Genomic DNA, 24,029 nt, shown 5'->3' with positions numbered 1-24,029 from the left:
TAATTATGTAGTGCTCAGCTCAAACAACCTGGAGGACGCGTGTGAGAAGTAAAAAAAACCCACTTTAACTTCAGCTGAGCTAGCGCTCGAGCTCCGGGGCTGAAATGAAAAGGAAGAGATTTTCTTGCTGGCTTGCACTTCAGTATAATGAGCGTATGTTTCGATCGGCTTCTGCGATGAACCATCTGCTAACATATCGACTCACTTAAAAAAAATCCGGCTGAGGGTTCGAGATGGACATCAGCAGATTTACCTTAGATCTTGTTTTGAGCAATGATCTGGGTTAATCCAAGGCTGAGAGCTCTGTCTTAAAATTCAATATCACTACCAGTATCAATATCAGTACTAGTATCAATTTCAGTACTAGTATCGATATCAGTACCAGTATCAATACTAGTATCAATATCAGTACTAGTATCAATATCAGTACCAGTATCAATATAAAGACTAGTATCAATATTAGTGCCAGTATCAATATCATACTAGTATCATCAGTACCAGTATAATTTTCAGTACTAGTATCAATATCAGTACTAGTATCAATATCAGTACCAGTATCAATATTAGTGCCTGTATCAATATCATACTAGTATCATCACTAGTATCACTAATATCAATATCAGTACCAGTATCAATATCAGTACTAGTATCAATATCAGTACCAGAATCAATATAAAGATTAGAATCAATATTAGTGCCAGTATCAATATCATACTAGTATCAATATCAGTACCAGAATCAATATAAAGATTAGAATCAATATTAGTGCCAGTATCAATATCAGTACCAGTATCAATATTAGTGCCTGTATCAATATCATACTAGTATCATCACTAGTATCACTAATATCAATATCAGTACCAGTATCAATATCAGTACTAGTATCAATATCAGTACCAGAATCAATATAAAGATTAGAATCAATATTAGTGCCAGTATCAATATCATACTAGTATCAATATCAGTACCAGAATCAATATAAAGATTAGAATCAATATTAGTGCCAGTATCAATATCAGTACCAGTATCAATATTAGTGCCTGTATCAATATCATACTAGTATCATCACTAGTATCACTAATATCAATATCAGTACCAGTATCAATATCAGTACTAGTATCAATATCAGTACCAGAATCAATATAAAGATTAGAATCAATATTAGTGCCAGTATCAATATCATACTAGTATCATCAGTACCAGTATCATTTTCAGTACTAGTATCAATATCAGTACCAGTATCAATATAAAGACTAGTATCAATATTAGTGCCTGTATCAATATCATACTAGTATCATCACTAGTATCACTAATATCAATATCAGTACCAGTATCAATATAAAGACTAGTATCAATATTAGTGCTTGTATCAATATCATACTAGTATCATCACTAGTATCACTAATATCAATATCAGTACCAGTATCAATATCAGTACTAGTATCAATATAAAGATTAGAATCAATATTAGTGCCAGTATCAATATCATACTAGTATTATGAGTACCAGTACAATTTTCAGTACTAGTATCAATATCAGTACGAGTATAATTTTCAGTACTAGTATCAATATCAGTACTAGTATCAATATCAGTACCAGTATACTTTTCAGTACTAGTATCAATATCAGTACCAGTATCAATACTAGTATCAATATCAGTACTAGTATCAAAATAAAGATTAGAATCATTATTAGTGCCAGTATCAATATCATACTAGTATCATCAGTACCAGTATAACTTTCAGTACTAGTATCAATATCAGTACTAGTATCAATATCAGTACCAGTATACTTTTTAGTACTAGTATCAATATCAGTACTAGTATCAATATCAGTACCAGTATACTTTTCAGTACTAGTATCAATATCAGTACCAGTATCAATATCAATATCAGTACCAGTATCAATATCAATATCAGTACCAGTATCAATACTAGTATCAATATAAGTAATTTCAGTACAAATTTCAGTATCAGTATTAATAATTAGTATTAATACCAGAATAAGTATCAGTAACAATATGAGTATCAGTAATAATTTCAGTACCAGAATCAGTACCAGTACAGGAAAGTAAAGGGTGATATGATCTTGATTTACATTGAAATAAATTGTGTAGGAAGTTGTGGGCATGATGTGGGCACAGTGGCTAGTGATCCTGCTACATAGCTCGTTTCAACCCTGAGCTCGAGTTATGGTCTGTGTGTCCTCAGGGTTCTCTGGTTTCCTCCAACAGCACTGGGCAGCGTGAATGATTTGATGAATTGCCACTGTGTGTGTGTGTGTGTGTGTGTGTGTATGTGGTGCTATCCAATGGTCCAGGGATCAGCTCAGGAACGTTATGGTGGAGGAAGTTGTAGTCCACATCCACTACATTGATGTTTTTTTTTTTATAGTACTGGATCTCGTTCACAGGAAGGTGGTGATGCTGCGTTCCCTGTGCGCTCTCTCGCCCGATTTAACACCAGATCTCTGGGGGATTTTATTAACATGAGCAACGAGCCACTCTAATTATACAGCGCCTCTGTTGTCTCTCAGACACACACACACACACACACACACACACACACACACACACACACACACACACACACACACACACACACACACATCCCTCTCATTAATATACCATAAGCCCACATCAGCGTTCAACTTGTTACTTGTGAATGTCGAAAAAAATGAATCTTTGATGAATGTACATCTTCAGTCGATGGAGTTCTCTCCATTTTCACACCGGTTAGAGCCCCCCTCCATTGTTCTACAGACTTCTGCATGAGAGGAAAAAGGGAAGATGCAGTGTGACACGTCTCAGATAGAGAGACGTGTGTGTGTGTGTGAAGAAGAAGGGTGGCAGGCATATGCTAAAATTAGTACTGAGTGTTTCAGCAAACCGAACAGCGATGGCAACCATATTTGCATGTTTGTAACTCGTACAGATTTATAATGGCAGATTTTTCAGACGAGGCCTCGCCAAAGAGACAGCATAAATATTTCACACAGTATCGGATTCGCGTAGCAGCCCTCTCAGGTATACACCTTTCCTGCGTTTCAGATCTGAACCTTCACCTTTCACCTCAGCACTCGAGTCTCCACCCAGGACCGATTGAAAGCTCGTTCAGAGAGAGGGTATTTGTTTCTCAGGTGGAGAAGACGAGCGTTTTGGATGCATTCATCTATCTACATTTCTCACTATCACCTTCAAAATAGTGATCTTGCACAGCAGTACAGCACTCCTAATGTTCTTCTGGAATGTGTCATGAAGTCTACTTTTCAAAGCATGTCATGCACCTTCTGCGAGTTGAAAGGAGCCAAATCTGGCGAGTAGCGTGGGTGCGAAAGTGAGATCGTGTTGTTTCTTGTGAGAAACTCACATGTGAGGAATAGCACCAGTTGCACAGCTCCCGATGTACACAGGACAATGTCTTTTGGCACACGGATTTACGAAGGTCGGTGCTCCCTGTGACTGTGCGTGGAACCCGATGTTGACGTATATATACTGTTTTAGAATATAACCACAGCAATACATGGGGGTTACTGTATATATAGATATATAAATAAATAAAAATAAAACATGGCAGTCATCTATCTGTGGGGAAAAAAAGAGCGGGAACAAATAGGCCCCGCCCACAAAACGGCCCCTCTGGTGCGTGCGCGCGTGTGTGCGCGCTATCGCTATATAGCTCTTGTGCGCGCAGCTCTGCTAGGCAACCGTGTGCTCGAGCGTGATCTCGCGCGCAGTTTTCCATTTCGGCTCGAGACGGCTAGGTAACGGTTGCGGGCGCCTGAGCGCTTCTTTCTTTCTCTCTCTCTCTCTCTCTCTCTCTCTCTCTCTCTCTCTCTCTCTCTCTCTCTCTCTCACACACACACATACACACACACACACACACACACTCCTCATCCTCACAGCGCCTCTATGACTTCGGCTAAGGAGCGCAGCGCGTCGGCTAAACCGCCTCAGCACCACGACCAGGTAGGGAACAACCTGTCATGTCGGCGTCAAACATCACCTTCTCCGTGTCTCTCTCACACACACACACACACACACACACACACACACACACACACACACACTGTCAAACCGGGCTTTTATTCCTGTATGTGACCTGTAGAATTATTATATATATTTATACGTGTACGTGTCTATAATATCTATTATAACTTTATAGGGTTTAGTCTTTTGGCGCATGCGCAAAAAAACAAACCCACAGGTTCATTTGCATGTTGGCATAAGGGTCATTTGCACATCAAAGACGTTCCCGGCGATAGGGGCGTGTCTTGAAGGTGTAGATTATAATATTTGATAGTACTGATTTATCACCTGTCACAGAGCTCAGAAGAACTACAAAAGAGCGAATATGGAAATCAGACAACTTCTGAGGAATTTCAGGGGTTTTTTTGTCACTGATTGGTCAGTAAAGGTTGTGGGGATCACTGATTGGCTATTACTTGGCACCGATCAGTGATCATTCATTGTGTGGTGATCAGTGATTGGTTATTAGTAACCTGTGTGAATTGAAAGGGATAGGTGATTGGTTAATTGGTTTTAAGCATTGATTGGTTACTGTGCAGTTGTGATTGCTGATTGGTAATTGGCATATGTCAGTGATTATTGATTGATTGTTGCTCAGCGATGGTGTGTGTGTGTGTGTGTGTGTGTGTGTGTGTGTGTGTGTGATTGGTTAATTCAATGTAATTGAGCTGGTGATTGGCTCATCAATTGGACTACGTGGTGATAATTGCTAACATGCTGTTGGAACCCAGTTTGGATTAGTGATGGACCATCATGCACTGGAGATCAGTGATGGGCCTTTGTGCAGTGGAAATCAGTGATGAACCATCATGCAGTGGAAATCAGTGTCATCATGAAGTTGGGGATCAGTGATAGATAGTCATGTAGTCCTGAACACTGAGTGGATGATTGGATATTATGTTACAGTGTTTAAAGAAACACTTTCAGACGATGTTTTCAGATCCCCATAATGGTCTCTAGGTAAGATGGAACATTTTCATGACTGGAAAAAAATCAGAACACGTTTTAAAAGCAGTAAATGGAAATGTAAGTGATGGTGTTATAAAAAAAAATCTATTAAATTAGGAGGAAAAAAGAGAATTGATTCCAGTGTGGTGTTGTGGATGGAAATGACCACGCAGGAGACCTTCTGGAGATTTTTACCTGGACCAGAGATGGCAAACTCTGTGTGTGGTCTACAGGAAGCATCGATCAGGGTATATCTAAAATAAAGACCTCTGTAACATTTCAGGGTCGAGCGGGTGTTTTCCTCAGCATCTCAATATGAGCACATAAAGCTGGACAGATGGTGAACACATCTGTGGCTCCTTATTATTAATATTATTATTATTATTTTTAATTTCACTCCTTCGGTGAAAGCGCTTGTGTCGGTCAGAGCCAATCTGCTCCTCCTGGCTATTAAAATCAATTAACCCAAACCGCCACGCATCTCTTATTCACCCATTAATTTTCACACCATCAATTAATCACGGCTTTAACCGACCTTGTTTTTCCCACCGCTCGCTGATCTTGACCTCGCGCTAAATAACGTCTCTGCTGAAATGAAGACAGGAAGGATGAGATTTGAAGAGATTTCTGGAACTGCATTAGAAAAAAAAGAAGCCTTGTGATTGAAAAGAAGACACGTTTATCACGCTGCTTCACACTCAAAGTAGGTCTCATGATGATGATGATGAGGAGGAGGAGGAGGAGGATGAGGGTTAGACTGAGCTGCAGGAGGAGACAGTCGGGGACTATATTTGGAATGGTCGTGCTGATAAAGTGCCTCTAATAGACGGGATTGATTGGGAGTCGAGGCTTGACGTTTAGGATGGAGATAAAACAGAAGTACGGGGTGAAGCACACTTGCGCCGAGCGAAGAGGTTCCGGGGCAGAGACGTGTGTTTGAAGCACGTGACGCGATATTAGAGCTATAGAATAACTGAATATTGAGTATCGTACCTATTCCGGTTATATCCCATGTGTTTTTATAATCCAAATATTATTCTTACTGGTATTTCGTACTTACTATTGATACCGTTAATACTGGTTTTGATATTAGTACTAGTATTGATACTGGTCCGCATATTTGATTGAGTGCGCTTAAGACGGTTTGGACATGTTTGGAAACATATTTTTAGCGAGTTCTACACATAACAGACATCATATCATAACCTTGTGCTCCAGAACATCTGATCACATGCACATCATCAACTTGTGCTTGTTAATATCATGAACAGCAGCTACGCTAATTCCTCTCCACCGCTTCTCTTTCTCTACCATCCCGAGGAATCCTGAGGTTGCTCCAGCTCCAGTCACGTCCCACCTCATGAAGATTATGGACATTGGAACTCTTTGAGTGTTTAAAGGCTCTGGCATGGAGAAGCTGATGTTGGATCTGTGATGATCTCAGATGTTGAGCTATTTTATGAGTTGCTCAGTAGCTCCTGGTTCCATCATCTCAACTGACTGTAAAAGACTGTAGAAAGATCATCACTTATAATCACACACTCCAGTGCTCTTGTTAGTTCTCACTCTCCAGTGTTCTGTAGTGTTTAAAGACTATAATCACACTCTTGATGTCACCCAAATGAGGATGAGGTTCTGCTTTTGAGTCTGGTTCCTTTCAAGGTTTCTTCCTCATAACATCTGAGGGAGTTTTTCCTTCATCAGTCACCATGGTGCTCATCAGGGATAAATACACACCATTCACCTTCACTGTTAAATTCTGTAAAGCTGCTTTGAGACGATGTCGATTGTGAAAAGCGCAATAGAAATAAACTTGACTTGACTTGTGCATGGGGTATATCAGTGATCATGCTGAGGATGGAGCCACCAGGAGGGAGGATAAGAGAAAAAACAAGGAGGAGGCTTATGGATGTGGTGAGGGAAGACAGGCAGGTAGTTGTGGCAGATGTAGAGGACAGGGGATTTCCTAATGGGAGAAGCTGAAAGAATAATAATAATAATAATAATAAGTTACTGGTACTGATTCTAGGACTGGGACTGCTATTTAGATGGATACTGGTATTGATTCCTGTATTGATTAAGTTCTGATACTGATATTGTTATTGGTACTCATATAATCTGCAATGCTCACAATGCTCTGTCAGATCCAGCACAGGATGAATAAGATATGAAGCAAAGCTCTTTAGAAAGTCTCACTTAGTCTGAGCTCCAGAAGAGCCAATCGATTCATTTTTTGAAAGATTGAGAGTTTGTCTGCTGCACAAAGTTTCCTTTGGAAAAGAAAACGATCAGCAATAATTCTAACACTGCTAATAATTATTCTGGACAATAAAAAAGCACAAAAAATCTTCTGCAGTCCACCCGCATTGTCTTTATGAATTGTTGATCGTGACTCGGGCCATGCAAACGCAGTCACCATGCTGAGGATAAATTTTTAATGAAGGGATTCTTTTTTTTTTTTAATACCGCAAGGCCAAGTGCGTTCGAATCGCTCACGGAGCACCAGAGAAAGAACAATCTCCAGTAACCAATTATTTATTTATTTATTTATTTGCTTGTTTGATTGGAGGAAAGGTCTAGAAATTAAACACACAAAGACAAAAATGTGGAAAACGAAGAGGGTCAACTTTGTACAATTGAATCACCTGTCTGAGGCTGTAGCCAAGTGACTGAACCCAACACTCCGATCTGTTTCTCTCTTCATCTTCTGATCATTTACTAAAACATGAATAACCCATGATGCTTAGCGTTTAAACTCGAGGAGTAAACATATAAGCTGCAGATCACCAACTTTCTATCTGTATCTACTCTGTCTATTCTTCTCTCTATCTACCTGTTTCTTTCTATCTACCTATCTCTTGTAGTCTTCTATCTGTCTTCATCTTCCATCATCTGGTCCAAAAATGATATGGGACTCCTGACGCCTCCTGGTTGCCATGGAAATGGTGAGTGAGAGATAAGAGGAGAAGTGTTGCCGTGTTCAGAGCGGTACAGAGAGACAGACCTGCACTACTGCTGAACCCCAACAACACACGTGTCTCACTCTCATACATCTCTCTCTCTCGCTCTTTCTCTCTCTCTCTTTCTCTCTATCTAACAAGCTGTCTGCCTGTCCATTTGTTTCTATCAGTCCGTCTCTGTGTGTACATTTATGCATTTGTTCATCTCTATGTATTTCTCTATTTCCTTCTATTTAAGTTTAGATAAATATAGAAATACTATTCACAAGTACACACACACACACACACACACACACACACACAGTATTTATTAACAGACACAGGTGCGATATTAATGTCTGTGTGCTGGGAAAGAAAACTGATTTGTTTTGTGCCTGTCAGAATATCTAATGATCACACACACACACACACACACACACACACACACACACACACACACACACACACACACAGTGTGTTAGAGCTACAGAGTTGTCAGTGCCAGATAATTGTGGTTGTTGATATGTTCATGAGGATTCTTGCATGTTTCTCATGCTTATGCAAATGAGCTTCGACGCAATTGGCTGCAACATGGCGCCGCCCGTTTTTCCAACCTCGTCAAGTTAAATTTTTTTTTTGTTTTCACCATGAATATAAAAGCGCGAATAATTTTTTTCTTTCTCTGAAATTGATTTGAAGAATAAGAAAACCTCAGGGTGTCTCAGATCGGAGGGGAGAAAGAGAGCGAGATCTCATGAACATCACTCTTCTCATCATCCTGATCGTATCCAATGCCTCCTTTTTATTTTTTTTATTATACGTTTCTTTTCATTAGTACACGAGCGGAAACTGAACCCCCGTCTCTCGTTCCTGCCTCACCGAACAGGAAGTGCTTTTTCTACAGAGTCTAAAGCCGTTTAATCTTTTTTTCCCTGAGCGTAAATGATTGCGAGCGCTAATTGCATCACTTCTGCCTCACGTCCGCCTCACGTCCGCCTCACCTCCGCACCATTCGAGCTGTGTTTTTTAAATAATCTATCTTCAGGCTTTTCACCAAAACACTTTCTCTGTCTTTTTCTGTCGTTTGTCTGTCCGTCTTTCTTTCTCTCTCTCTTTGTTTTTCTCTATGTTTTTGTTTGTCTCTTTGACCCTTTTTCTCTCTCTCTCTCTCTCTCTCTCTCTCTCTCTCTCTCTCTTTTTGTTTCTCTCTCTCTCTCCCTGCTGATTCATTCACGTCTATTCTTGTCCAAAAATAACCCAACATGCTTCTGATTTCCCTCGTGGACCTCTCACAGACAGACAGACAGAGAGAGAGACAGACAGAGAGACAGACAGCTCCTATTTATCTAGCTTGATCTATCCTCCTTCCTCTCACGCCCTCTCAGGCCCTGGACTGACATTAACCCGTTTTTTATCACCACACACAATTACAGGCTGCTTGTTTTCTTCTGGAAGAAAAGATAAAAATGGAACAGAGGAAAAAAGAAAAACCTTTAAAACTCAACACTCCTGAAATTTACTCTAATTGTTTTATCTGTTTTAATGAAAAAATATTTATTCGAAGGAAAAACAGAGAGCAAAAGCTCCAGAACGATAGTGATGATTGCAGATGATTGTTACAAAGCCCTGAAACTGGAGACTCCTTCCATGCATGTTACATAGACATTCTGGCGCTGCTGTTATAAATAATTAATTAACACCTTCTGACCTGTGTGTGTGTGTGTGTGTGTGTGTGTGTGTGTGTGTGTATGTGTGTATCTGTGTGTGTTAACAGGGGCTGATGAGTAATGCGCCTTCTCAGAGGAACTGGAAGGGAATAGCAATCGCTCTGCTGGTCATCCTGTTCATCTGCTCTCTGATCATCACCTCCGTTATCCTGCTGACGCCACGTGAGTTTTCACACCGAGTCACTCCATTTCATACTGATTCACACCTGACTCACACCTGATTTATACCTGACTCACTCCTGATTCACACCTGACTCACTCCTGATTCACACCTGACTCACTCCTGATTCACACCTGACTCACTCCTGATTCACACCTGACTCACTCCTGATTCACACCTGACTCAGTCCTGATTTATACCTGACTCACTCCTGATTCACACCTGATTCTCACCAGACTCACTCCTGATTTATACCTGACTCACTCCTGATTCACACCTGACTCACTCCTGATTCACACCTGATTCACATCGGACTCACTCCTGATTCGTACCTGATTTACACCGGACTCACTCCTGATTCACACCTGACTCACTCCTGATTCACACCTGACTCACTCCTGATTCACACCTGACTCACTCCTGATTCACACCTGACTCACTCCTGATTCGTACCTGATTTACACCGGACTCACTCCTGATTCACACCTGACTCACTCCTGATTCACACCTGACTCACTCCTGATTCACACCTGACTCACTCCTGATTTATACCTGACTTACTCCTGATTCACACCGGACTCACTCCTGATTCACATCGGACTCACTTCTGATTCGTACCTCATTTACACCTGACTCACTCCTGATTCACACCTGACTCACTCCTGATTCACACCTGACTCACTCCTGATTCACACCTGACTCACTCCTGATTCACACCAGACTCACTCTTGATTTACACCTGACTCACTCCTAATTCACACCTGACTCACTCCTGATTCACACCAGACTCACTCTTGATTTACACCTGACTCACTCCTAATTCACACCTGACTCACTCCTGATTCACACCTGATTCACACCTGACTCACTCCTGATTCACACCTGATTCACACCGGACTCACTGCTGACTCACCTCTGACTTATGCCTGACTTTTTTTTATTACATAATTGTCTTTTATTAGGCACAGACTCGGCACCCAGCTGTGACTTTCTTTGATGCAGCTGAGACTTGTGTTGGTCAGATAGCTGTGAGTGTGAGATCGACGTTTTCATGGTGGAACATGAACTGGAGATACATTTGAGGAATCAATTTGATTGATTTAGGTTGTGTAAGGAAGCGATGTTCACTGACCCTGAATGAGACTCTTGCAGGAGTATGAGGCGAAAAGGGTGTGTGTGTATATATGTGTGTGTGTGTGTGTGTGAGAAGTGTCTCTCACCTCTCTGCCCTGTAACGGTGCAGTAATGTGGATCAGGGTAACGAGCTCGGCCTCAGCTGGAGATTACAGCTGTGAAATACACTGCTCTTTTATGAACTTGGCAGGACGCCAGCAGCTCCATCCACAGCTTATCAAGTGTTGTTTCGGGGGCCGAAGACGACCTGCTGATTCACGTTCACACAAGTGTGTGTGTGTGTGTGTCAGAGTCATGCCCCAGAGACACAGATTCTATTTTCGTTCTCTTAGTCGTTTTCATCTGCGATTTCCTACGTAATAGTTCATATCCAGCGGGAAATAAAAAAAAAAATACTGGTGGCGTTTCTCAGCACCATGATCTTGTAGATTGGAAACACACACACACACACACACACACACACACACACACACACACACACTTGTCGCCAATTCCTTGGCCAGACCTGTTTCTCTTTTTCAGTTAAATGAATATTGACTGCAGGAAGTGGTGCTTCTCTTTCTCTCTCTCACTATCTCTCTGTGTATACCGTACAATTGTGTGTGTTTGTGTATTGTGTAGTTGTGTTTTTTGTGTGTAGGGGGTACACCTGTGTGTACAGTAGTTTATGGTGTGTATGTTGATGGTATCATCAGCACACAGGTTGGTGTTAGATGTTGGAAGTGTGTTGTGTCATTGTGAAACTCTGAGACGGAGGCTGTCTCTGGACACCTTGTGTTCAGTCTGTCAGGAACAGAAAGGTGGAATCTTACCCAGAAAATCTGGAGCTTGTAATTTCTTAGGCCCTTCTGCTCACCGATTAATATTATTTTTTTGTGTGTAATTTTTATATTGTTTAAAGAATTTGAAATAATTATTATGATTGAAACACTGCTACAGTATTCTCTGTATATATGTTACTGCTTTTGCTTGTTGCATTGGTATTATTTACTTGTATTGTGTTATTTCTGTTTATTTTGAAAACTAATTGACACAAACTGGCTACAATTAAATTGGGCATTATTAAAATCTGGTTGGCTTACCAATATGATTTGACTCCTGTCTGACTCACCAACATGATTATACTCCTGTTTGACTCACCAATTTGAATTATGACTCCTGGCTGGCTCACTATTTTAATTTGTAATTCCTACCATGCGCAATAATTTGATTTATAACATAAGATAGAAGATAGAACTTTATTAATGCTGAAAGAAATTCTTCTTTTGCCAGAGAGTTTTTACTCCTTGCTGGCTCACCAATTTGATTTACAAGGCCTAGCTGGCTCACCAATTTGATTTATGACTCCTGACTAGTTCGTAGTTTGTGTGGCCATTGTTTAGTATTGATGTATGGATATATGAGCTTACTGACCCACAGTGCAGTGCTGCAACTTGCTTCTTTAATCCATAAACAGAAATGTTCCACCGTGAACCTCTCAGCAACCTCATCTCCAATCACCAAGTCTTTTATTTCTCACAACGGATTAGATTTATATCTCTCTGACCGACAGAATCAGCATACGAAGGTTATATAAAACCCTGTAGATGGTTTACTTATGTATCCTGCTCTGTGTCAGTGTGTGTGTGTGTGTGTGTGTGTGTGTGTATATGTGTGTGTACAGTTTAGGCGTATTGTTCTGGTTACATCTAGCAGATGGCTAAGTGGTACGTTGGCGTTTTCATTATGTGAGTAATTACTGAACCACGCCTGGGTGTTATTAATAATTAATTAAGTATTATGTCCCATTATGGGCCTGGAATCAATAATGCAGGGGTTGTGGAGGTTTTCTTTTTGCTTTGTTCCACTGGTCATGTTTGTTTTATGGAGCTGAAAGCTTTTACCTGTGCTTTTGCTTTCTCTCACACACACACACACACACACACACACACACACACACACACACACACACACACACACACAGAGACTGATGTTTTGTGTGTGTTGTTTGCAGGTGAGGATGACAGCTTGGCCTCCAAGAAGAAGGTCACAGTGGAGGATCTGTTCAGCTCTGAGCTCCAAGTTCATGACCCCCAGGCCAAGTGGCTCAGTGGTATGTTGTGTGTGGGTGGGTGTGTGTGTGTGTGTCTGTGTACATATGTGTTTTATGCATGTGTTTATATCTATATATATATAAAATGAGCCAGGTATCGATGATGTGGCTGAAACTCGTTCTGAAGCTCCCCCTCCCACGTGGACGTTTGTCAGATGATTATTTGTAACGTGTAAGTCCCAGGATTGGTCAGAGGAGTCAGGAATCAGTTGGGCTCCTGATAATGAACAGAAGAAAACTCCAGAATCCACCCAGAAGGATCTAAATGCAGAGTGAAGACGGAGAGCTGTTTGTTTTGACCCCTGTAGTGTTTAATGATGAAACTGTCGAGTGCTGGAGCTCCTGCTGTACTCAAATCTGCTGATTGTCACCTCTACACTTCCTCCTCTTCCTTCTCCTCTTCCTCCTACATCAGGGTTGTGTTTATACCGTCATTAACGAGATAGACTGTTTCCCCATTTAACGTTAATAGGGAAAAGAGAGAGAGAGAGAGAGAGAGAGAGAGAGAGAGAGAGATAGAGACTTACAGACATTATATTGTTGATGGATAATTGGAAGGATGGATGGATGGATGGATGGACGGATGTACGAATGGATGGACTGGTGCATCGGTGGCTTGTGCGCATCGGTGGGTGGGTGGATATTTACCGGTTACCAAAGTCAATATTTATTGATGTCTACATAAATAAAGAGACAGACATACATGGAAGGATGAAATGGATGATTGGAAAGCTGACTATTCCTACATTTAACATTGATTACTAAATAAAAAGGAGAGAGACAAAGAGAGAGAGAGAGAGAGAGAGAGAGAGAGAGAGAGAGACGGATAATCGAGTTATGGATTGTTGGATACATTGATAGAAGGACGGATGTACTATTTCCATATTAAACATTCATTGAACTCTAGATAGGAAGACAAAAAACTAATGAAAAACTGAATAAAGAATTATGGATTGTTGGATGGATAAATGGATGGATGGATGGATGGATTACTGTATTCAGTACTTCAGCACTTTACATACAACACTTTACATTACAAAAAGTAAGACACGTGGATGGAGAAATTAGAGGATGGATCTAGGGTTGTCTACAATCATTGTAGTCATCAGTTGATGTTTAGATGGATAAATAAAGAGATTGTTGAATGGGTGGATGAGTAGAGATCACTGGATGGTTGGAAAGGGGATTAATTAATAGATAGATCAGTGGTTAGCTTGTTGGATGGATGGATGGATGGATGGATGGATGGATGGATGGATGGTGAGACCAATGGTTAACCATACATTGTGGAAGGCTGGATTAAGAGATCTTTTTCTAATTAGTTAGCTGGACTGATAGATGAATGGAGAGATCAGTGGATGGTTAGGTGGCTGGTTAAGTGGATGGATGGATGATTGTAGACAAATCAGTGACGATTTGAGTTTTGAGTTTATTCAGATGTGCAACCAACACACAATGTAATAAACAGTTAGAACTTGTTTGCCGTTTCCTCAGTTCTCCTGAGAGCGTCCATCACTGAACTAACTGATGCATTACATGGTCAGGAACAGGACTGTGACGTAGCAGATGTCTGAGGCTTAACAGGAGCACAGCACAAGCTCCTGCTCATCTCCTAGCAGATGGATGAAGATAATTAACCACTAGGGCAGAGGTTCATGCTTTCATTTAGGCCACAAAATCCTCCACAAGGACATCGGCATCCCGAGGCTCTCTAAATTAGCATTTTTTTCTGATGCTGCATTAGCATTCCGGCTGCGCTCTGGTACAGCAGCTCGCATTAGCATCTCACACTCGGGAACCATGACGAGACTCGCTTGACTTTCTGCAAGAAACACAATTGAATTTGTAATACACTGGACATGGGAGCGGAGTTTCTCTATCAGTGATGTTTCTACAAAATCATGGAGATCCATCTTTATTACTGGCTAGATGCATTATTCCAGAAAAATCTATTTTTCAGATTCAGGGAAAAACAAAAAAATCAAACAAGGGGGATAAATACATTAAAAAAGGTGTAACTATGGTCAGGGGGCATGGCAAAAACATTGTAGCTAATGTTCATTGATCCATCCATCATTTAAACTGTCTTTCTATCCATCCATCCATCCATGCATCGATCATATCAGCCGTCTTTCCATTCAAATATCCATTTATCCATCTATCCATTCATCCACGCATGTATCAAATTAGCTGGCTTTCCATCCATCCATCCATCCATCCATCCATCCATCCATCCATCCATCCATCCATCCATCCATCCATCCATCCATCCATCCATCCATCCATCCATCCATCCATCCATCCATCCATCCATCCATCCATCCATCTATCTATCTATCTATCAAGCTCACAGAAAATTGAGTACACCCCTCACATTTCAGCATCTATTTTAGTATTTGTTCTCAAGAGACAATACTATAGAACTGAAACTTGGATATATAGAGTGTATATATAAGTAGTCAGTGTGCAGCTTGTACAGTGTTCAGGGTCGTACAAAGGTTTTCCAAGACGGGTTCCACTCAGAACTGGCCTCAAAAGGGTCCACCAAAGAAGTCGAGTCCTCGTGCTGTGCGTCAGGTGCAGAAGCTGCTTGAATAAACAGACGCATGACCCCTGCAGCATTGCTATAAGAGGTCGCAGGAGCAGAAGATTCGCTTGTCAGTGCTCAGACCGACCCTGCACACTGAAACAAGTCGGTTTGCAAAAGGATCCTCTTCTGAAACTGGATCACAAGAAAACCCTCATACAGTTTGCTAAAGACGACCTGTCCAAGAGCACAAATTACTGGAAACATGTCCTGTGGTCTGATGAGACTAAGATAAACTTGTTTGGCTCAGATAGTGTCCAGCATGTGTGGTGACACCCTGGTGAGGAGAACCCCTTATTGTCCCTTCAGAAGATATACTACAGTAGTTGCTGAAATGTGAGGGGTGTACTCACTACAGTGAGATGTGGAAACAGTACTGTCATACACACCTACTTGTACCTCTTTGTTACACTGTGCTTTTTTAGCCCCAATCACTCGTCTGTATTATTTCCCAACATAGAAAGCATATGGCATCCAGGCGTGTGTGTGTGTGTGTGTGTGTGTGTGTGTGTGTGTGTGTGTGTGTGTGTGTGTTTGTATGCACACAGGAGCACAATAACAAAAACAAACCAGAGGCATAAAACCAGGACATGAATCAAACACAAAACAAATATCATAGCAGAAACCCAAATCAAACCCCAACAGACCAGAAGCAAAACCATGAAATACACAAACTATCAATGATATATAAACTAGTTCCTGAGACACTTCCAGACTCATCTCACTGTGTCCTCCTTTACTGGGAAACTCTGGACAGATAAACATAAGAGAATATAAGAGGTATAAGAGAAATAAAACGCTTTGGGTATGATGTTTAAAGGGTCAGAGAGCAGTGAGAGGGCGGGGCTTGTGCTGAGAGATGATGAGAGGAGATGATGAAAGGAGATGATTATCCGTGCGATGTTTGGCTCAGATGGAGTTATTTTGTTTTTCTCAATAAAGTGGTTATTGTAGCAGTGTGAATCACAACAGTGGCTTTTAAAGTCCCTTAATAGACATTCAAAATCACACCGGCTGGATTTTTCCTCTTCCGGAGCCACACTTTAATGCTGAGGCAGCACTTTAACGTCATTGCAGTGCCACATCGGAGGACGATAATGATGATGATGAGGATGAGGATGATGAGGATGCAGTCGTTGGCGCTGTTTTACCCTTCCGGCACTGTGAGGTGGCCATTTTGTCTGACTGAACCCAGATTAAGGTTTTATTTGTCCTGAGATAAACGAGCGTATGCTAGACTTACGTAACAAGGATGCAGAATGTCGTGCTGTCGCTGTCCAGTGCTGATATAAACGTTCTGATGATACTGTGTTCCTCTCCCTTCCTCGTCAGACACCGAGCTGCTGTACCGCAATCGGGACGGAGACGTGGTCAAGCTTGATGTGGAGACCAACAGCACTGAGGTTCTAGTGGAGAACAAGATGTTTGTAAGTTTATTAGTCAGTTTTTTCATCATTACAAAAAAATTCACTACACACAGGGATGAATGGGCCAGATGAATAGGGATGGATGGATGGATGGATGGATAGATAGATAGATACTGGAATTTGAATGGTTGAATACACAAAAAGTCAGATAGATTGATAGATAAACAGTTGTTCCGCTAGATAGATGGATTGTTGGTTAGATGGATGGATGGATGGATGGATGGATGGATAGACGAATTGCCTGTTGCTTTGATGTATAAAAGGATGGATGGATGCCAATTAGTTGGATACATAGATGGATGGATGGATGGATGAATGGATTGACAGTTGTTTAGATGGATGGATGTATGTCAGATGGACAGATAAATAGAGATAGACACAGATAAACATGTTGGATGGATTACACTAACAAGATGTTTGAATAAATCACTCTCTTCATCAGGAAATGTATAAAGCCACCAAGTACCAAGTATCTCCTGACCTGACTCACATCCTGCTGGCCTACAACATCGTCCTAGTGAGTACACACACACACACACACACACAGTTTCCATCAACTGACCAACAGTTTTTGCACGACAGGTGTAGGAAAAACAGCTCTAGGGTATTAACAGTGTGTGTTCTTTACTCCACAGCTGTATCGTTTCTCCTACATGGCCTCTTATATCATATGCAGTCTGAAAACTCCGTAAGTTCCTATGTTCTGTGAGAACCATATGGCGTGTGTGTGTGTGTGTGTGTGTGTGTGTGTGTGTGTGTGTGTGTGTGTGTGTGTGTGTGTGTGTGTGTGTGTGTGTGTGTGTCTCTAGATGATTGTGCGCTTGTTGCTGCCCCCTGCTGGCTGTATTCTGAGACGCTCCTGATATCAAATCTCACTCACACTATACTACACTATACTACACTGTACTACACTAATTCATTCATAAACAATAGATTTATAGTGCTATTGATTATTAACTCAGGTAATTAATTATATGAATTTATTAATTTAGCTGTGTGTGTGTGTGTGTGTATATGTGTGTTTATAGGATGTCAGACAAAGGTAATTAGTAAACCAGTTTCTTGGATAATAAATGACATTTTTACTTCCACATTCGGTCACTTAATTAATAAATAAAGAACTAGTGTATATTTGAGACGGATTCACGTTACCGCTTCAGCTGATAAAATCACACACTGTACCAACCCCATGATTCCTTCCTGAATCTTATTAATCATTAATTTCATAATAATGAATTTATTAACTATTGTCATTTTCACTTTAACGTAGACTGATTAATCAAATACCTGTTTAATTAGTTAACTCGTTAATCAGTCCAGTACGGTCATTAATTAATTAATAAGCACTCACTGTTCTAATCAATATAACTGATTTATTAATGAATGAAATGTGTGTGTGTGTGTGTGTGTGTGTGTGTGTGTGTGTGTGTGTGTGTGTGTGTGTGTTTTTTTTCCCCCAGGGAAACGGTGGTTTTGTCACCTCCTGAAGTGCAGAACACGACGCTGCAGTTTGCAGGTTGGGGTCCAAAAGACCAACAACTGGTGAGACACACACACACACACACACACACACACGCACACACACACACACCTGCAGAAAGACAAGTCACCAGCTTTTGAACCACAGAGTACATCACCTAAATAATGAAGGCTGAGGCGAAGCAGGGTTACAGGAGGGCAAAGCTCAGTGAGATCAGCTGCGTGCGTGTGTGTGTGCGTGTGCGTGCGTGTGTGTGTGTGTGGCAGATGGCACTAGCCTTAGGGATGACGCACAAGTCTTGCTTTCGCCTGACCTTCAGCATGTGTGTGTGTGTGTGTGTGTGTGTGTGTGTGTGTGTGTGTGTGTGTGTGTGTGTGTAAATTCAAACAAAAGACCCCTGCTCTAGAGTCAATATTAGTGTGTGTGTGTGTGTGTGTGTGTGTGTGTGTGTGTGTGTGTGTGTGTGTGTGTGTGTGTGTGTGTGTAGGTGGAGCTAGTGAACTGATCACCCAGAACAGAAATGATCTTTAAAGCTGTAGTGATTTAGTGCAAAATGAGAGAGCAGAAATTTGCAGGTTGTCTCCACCTCCCTACCGCCACCACCTTCTGAGGTTCCAAAGGTCGCCGTGACGACGTGGGCTTTCAGGAGCAGAGATACAGACAGCACAGGAAACGAGATGGAGATGAGACCGAGGCAGAAAATCTGGCAGGAAATCAGCGCAGCAGATGATGGAGAAGACAGACTCGCTGCTGACAAATGGCATTGTCACTCTCAATCTCTCTCTCACACACACACACACACACACACACACACACACACACACACACTGGTGTCAGCAGCCTGCTCCTCTGCCAGCTCTCTTCTTCTTCTTCTTCTTCTTCCTCCTGTGCTTTGTTCCTGTGATTGTCATCTTTCCACCCTCTAATCACCTCATTAATAAATCCATTAATATTCATTTCCACGGTAATGACGTCGCATCTAATTAGCAAAGGAACAATCTGGTGCAACGGTGCCGCATTAATTACACAGAAAAAAAAAACCAATTAACCCAGCGGAAGGGCTGTTCGAAAGAGAAGTGGTGCGATAAGGTCGTAAATAAAGTTTATTTCCTGTTATAATGAGCTCCACTCCTCTGGGAAGGGGTTCCACTAGATTTCGTGGAGATTTATTTAGACACAAGGGCAGGTACTGATGTAGGTGAGGGGGTCTGGGGTGCAGTAAGAGTTTGATAGGTTTGGAGCAGGAGCTCTTCTACTCACATCTAACCCATGTGAAGCAGATCTTCATGGTGCTCTCTTTGTGCACAGGGTTATTGCCATGCTGGAACAGGTTTAGGGTCTCCAAGTTCAAGTGAAGGAAAATGTCATGCTCTTGCATCAAAAGACGCCCTACCGATATTTTAGCAATTCTACCTGAATTTGTGCTGAATTTCTCACCAGATCTTCATCTTCGAGAACAACATCTACTACCAAGCCTCAGTGAGGGCCAAACCCATCCGCCTGGTCACCACGGGACGTGAGGGCGTGGTCTTTAACGGAGTCACAGACTGGCTGTATGAAGGTAAGAACACGGTGACAGGTTTAAAAAACCAGTGGCATCTTTTTCTCTCTTTCTTTTTTTTTTTTATCACTCCCTGACTCCCTCACTAGCATAGCTTAGCAAAACAAACTAGCATTGATTCACTTCATACACTATTTATTGTCTGTAACACAGGTTCCTCCTGCTGGCTTTATTTCTTTAAAATCTCCTCGTGTACCGTTAAAAACTCGGATCATGACCTCAATAACGACAACAAAAGAGGATTTGGAAGAGAAGCTCGGAGCTTTTGGTGATGTGCCCCAAATCGCTAAACTGTCTAGACTTCGTCTGGGAAATCTGACGCACAGAGACTTTCAACAAAAATGTGAACCAAACGTGTAAATATTAATCTTTACACAGATTTCAAATTCAAACGACAGGAATAGACAGATAGATGGATAGAAGAAGAGGATTTTGTCGTTCTTCCGTAGCAGCCTCGAGTGGAGCTGTGATGAATCCCGGCGTATCCGTCTCTCACACGTGAAAGTGAGACGCGTCCACCCCGAGGCCCTGCTCTGATGAGACACGCCTCATAAATCCTCTTACTTTTTCATTTCTCACTCTGACGCTCTCTCTCTTTCTCTCTCCTCTTTCTCTTTTATTATCTATATATCCAGTTTGTGTGTTTTCATTGCTCTCTCTCTCTCTCTCTCTCGCTCTCTCTCTATATATATATATATATATATATATATATGTCTCTGTCTTTCTCAATCTGTTTTTCTTTCTGTTTCTCCATCTCTCTCCATCTCTCTGTCTGTCTCTCAAACTTTCTCTTTCACTCTCTCTTTCTCACTCCATCTCTGTCCCTGTCTCTCTTCCCTCCCTCTCTCTTTCTCTCAGTTATTTTTTTAAAAGGTAGATAATCAATTCTGAGCAGGAGATGAATATCGGGTTCTCTGGAGAAAGAGAAAAGCCCAGAGGCAGCGTTATAGAGGGAGAGAGGGAGGGGGAAAAAGCATTATTTCTTCTAAATCTTTCTATTCTATTCACACGCTACATAAATAGAAACGTGTGAGGGGATAAAGACTCGCCATGACCTTTAGAAAAAAATCATTTTTACTGAATCATTTCGAAATGTCAACTTTTTTTTTGCATGTTTGTTTGTTTGTTTCTTTTTTATTTTCTCTTAGGATTGTTTCATATTTCTTGCTTTTATGCTCTTGATTATTCCGAAAGTTATTAATTTTTTTGCAGCCTTTCTATAATTAACTCAGGTTTTTTTCTTTTGACATACTCGTCCGGGTTTCCTCCATCTGTGAGATTTTATATCTTTTATATCAAACAGGAAAACGTACATTTTAGCTTGTGTGCTGTAAATATTGAGGCGTTGATGAAACCATAACGGAGCTCTACTGCCACCCTGTGGTCTTCTGTGGTCTTCTGTGGCCACCACACTGACCTTCTTTCCTACACAATACTGCATTTCTTAGAGTTTTTTTGTCTGTTTTCTAGAGCTTTCCGTTGTTGTTGTTGTTTTTTTTTTTGGATAGCTCTTAACATTTCTAGGTTCTAAAGCTTTCCCTGGATTTTAAAAGCTTTCCCTGGGTTTCTAGAACTTTTTTTTGTTTTTGAAAGCTTTCTCTGGGTCAGCCAACTCCAGCATCTATAGAAAACACCATCAAAGTTAGACGAGACACGTTCCTAAGTTCTTGCCTTCTGAAGAAAATCTTTCAATAAAAAAATTTTAAATCAAGATTTAGCTGCGTTGTGGTAACTGATAAATTTTCCCACTAGTGATTGAAATATTACACACTGCACCTTTAATTTACTTAAAGCCGGCGGCTGTAGCAGATTTGGAGCTCATCGGGTCAAACCATTGATTCTTTGGAAAATGAAGAGAAAATTGGGTCAGCGCTAACGATTAGGATTCTGAAGCTCATAACCCGAGAAGTGTACAGGAACAGCACCACCCTCACAGCGGCATCCATGGAGCCCAAAACAAACACTTTCGGCAGCTGAGGTTTTCTCCTGGGACTTTAGCTGTGTTTAATGGTTCCGTAATGGCCGAGCAGCACGTCTCCTCATCCTGATGCAGCTGGTCGTATTTTACACGCTGCAGCTCCCTGATGGGATTCGCTCAGATTTATGTGGTGATGGATGGAGCTCCTGAGCAAGAGCAGCAACAGTCAGCGGGGGACAATCCATCACAGCCACGCCCTTTTACTCTCTGCTTATATTTGCAGTTAAGGCTTTTTTAAACACCGAGGTCACGGAGTGAAACCCTTTTCCCATCATCAAATTCATATCAGAGTCACATCGACTCATATCAGAGTCACATCGACTCATATCAGAGTCACATCGACTCATATCAGAGTCACATCGACTCATATCAGAGTCACATCGACTCATATCAGAGTCACATCGACTCAGGTTTCCCAGGAGGAAATCACACTTTTCACAGGAAGGCTTCGAGCTGCTCTCTTTGGGACTATTAGTTTGGATCAGTGTCTGTGGTTTTTTTTTATTTATTTTTTTTTTTTTTTACTTATTATTTTTTATTTGATCATTTAATTGATTAATGAGTTAATTGGTTATCACTAATGAATTTGTTACATGTATATTTTTACTGATTGATTTATCATTAAATATTTGATTATTTGAGTAATTCAGCAAATAAATATACAGAAAAATTTTATTTTTGTCTTTACTTGTTTATTAAAATGCATTTATTTGAGCATATAAAAAACAATTGATTATTAAATTAATTAATCCAATTACATGTTTTTTATTTAATCAGTTTAAAATCATTAAATTACTAATTTATAACCTGCTTAATATTTATGTATTTTTCTGTATATATATTTATTTATTTATTTATTTTTTGATCGGTTTGTTTTGCAGAGGAGATCTTCAGGTCTCACATCGCACACTGGTGGTCCCCAGATGGTCTCCGGCTCGCCTACGCTACAATCAATGACACTCTGGTGCCCAGGATGGAGATCCCCATGTTCACTAGCGGCCTGTACCCTGGAGTACAGGAGTACCGCTACCCTAAAGTGAGCACACACACACTCACGCGCACACACACACACACACACACACACACACACACACTCACACACACACACGTAACATTGAGGAACATAAGGAACTCATCGTAATGCAGCGAGTTGTGTGTGTTCCAAATTAGACAGCTGCACTGATGAGGTACGACACACACACACACACACACACACACACACACACACACACATGAGAATTGAACCTAATTAACATAATTGAATCTTCAGTTGTTCATTAAGCCTCACACATTCCTACACTATACACTATAGGGCCAAATGTTTAGATCTATTTGCTGTTTTAATAGCCTTTACTCTTCTGGGAAGATGTTTCACCAGATTGTTGTGGAGATTTGTGCTCACAAGGGTGTTAGTAAAGTCAGGTACTGATGTAGGTGAGAAGGTGAGGAGCTCTGGGGTGTAGTCAGCTTTCATATTCATCCCAACGGTGTTCAATATCTCTATAGCAGGAGATCTTCCACATCTTCCAACCCATGGAAAGCAGATCTTCATGGAGCTAGCTTTCTGCACAGGGGCATTGTCATGCTTTAACAGGTTTGGGTCTCCTAGTTCAAGTGAAGGGAAAATGTCATGCTCATGCATCCAGTGATGTCAGATACACTTGTGTGATACAACTTTGTGTTAACAGTTTGGAGAAGAACCAAATAGGGTTTAAAAACTTTGGCAATGTAGTGTGTTTCCTAAGAAGGAAATGATGTTTAAAGGTGTCAGAAGCGAATCCGTCATTCAGTGTGTAAACCCTGGTTGGTGGAGATAAATTGGGATGGGATGTGGTGTGATGTTCCTCTGGCAGGCTGGAGAGGAGAACCCTGACGTCCACGTATCGGTTGTGAGTCTAAACGGGCCCCTACACACCGTCCGTATGAAGAAGCCAGAGGACCCCAGGATCGGGTCAGTCACTTTTTTTTT

General features: G+C 41.1%; 1 protein-coding gene across 3 annotated transcripts in view; it reads left to right on the top strand.

Annotated features, from left to right (window-relative positions):
* The window catches only part of dpp6b (dipeptidyl-peptidase 6b), a 54,913-nt gene that overhangs the window by 21,779 nt on the left and 9,105 nt on the right, over positions 1-24,029 (top strand). For 2 of the 3 annotated variants that reach the window (XM_083542496.1, XM_083542498.1), the window contains exons 2-10: positions 9,689-9,803; positions 12,929-13,027; positions 16,947-17,041; positions 17,484-17,558; positions 17,677-17,729; positions 18,502-18,583; positions 19,962-20,082; positions 22,942-23,096; positions 23,914-24,011. In XM_083542496.1, the coding sequence (XP_083398622.1) occupies positions 9,689-9,803; positions 12,929-13,027; positions 16,947-17,041; positions 17,484-17,558; positions 17,677-17,729; positions 18,502-18,583; positions 19,962-20,082; positions 22,942-23,096; positions 23,914-24,011 (893 nt within the window). Of the gene's footprint in view, positions 1-3,639; positions 3,968-9,688; positions 9,804-12,928; positions 13,028-16,946; positions 17,042-17,483; positions 17,559-17,676; positions 17,730-18,501; positions 18,584-19,961; positions 20,083-22,941; positions 23,097-23,913; positions 24,012-24,029 lie in introns of those variants that run through there. The other variant, XM_083542497.1, reaches the window with a different exon arrangement.

Source organism: Silurus aristotelis (genome assembly GCF_946808225.1).
Source record: "Silurus aristotelis genome assembly, chromosome: 5".
NCBI classification, from domain to species: Eukaryota; Metazoa; Chordata; class Actinopteri; order Siluriformes; family Siluridae; genus Silurus; species Silurus aristotelis.
This window is presented reverse-complemented; position numbering and strand designations above follow the sequence as displayed.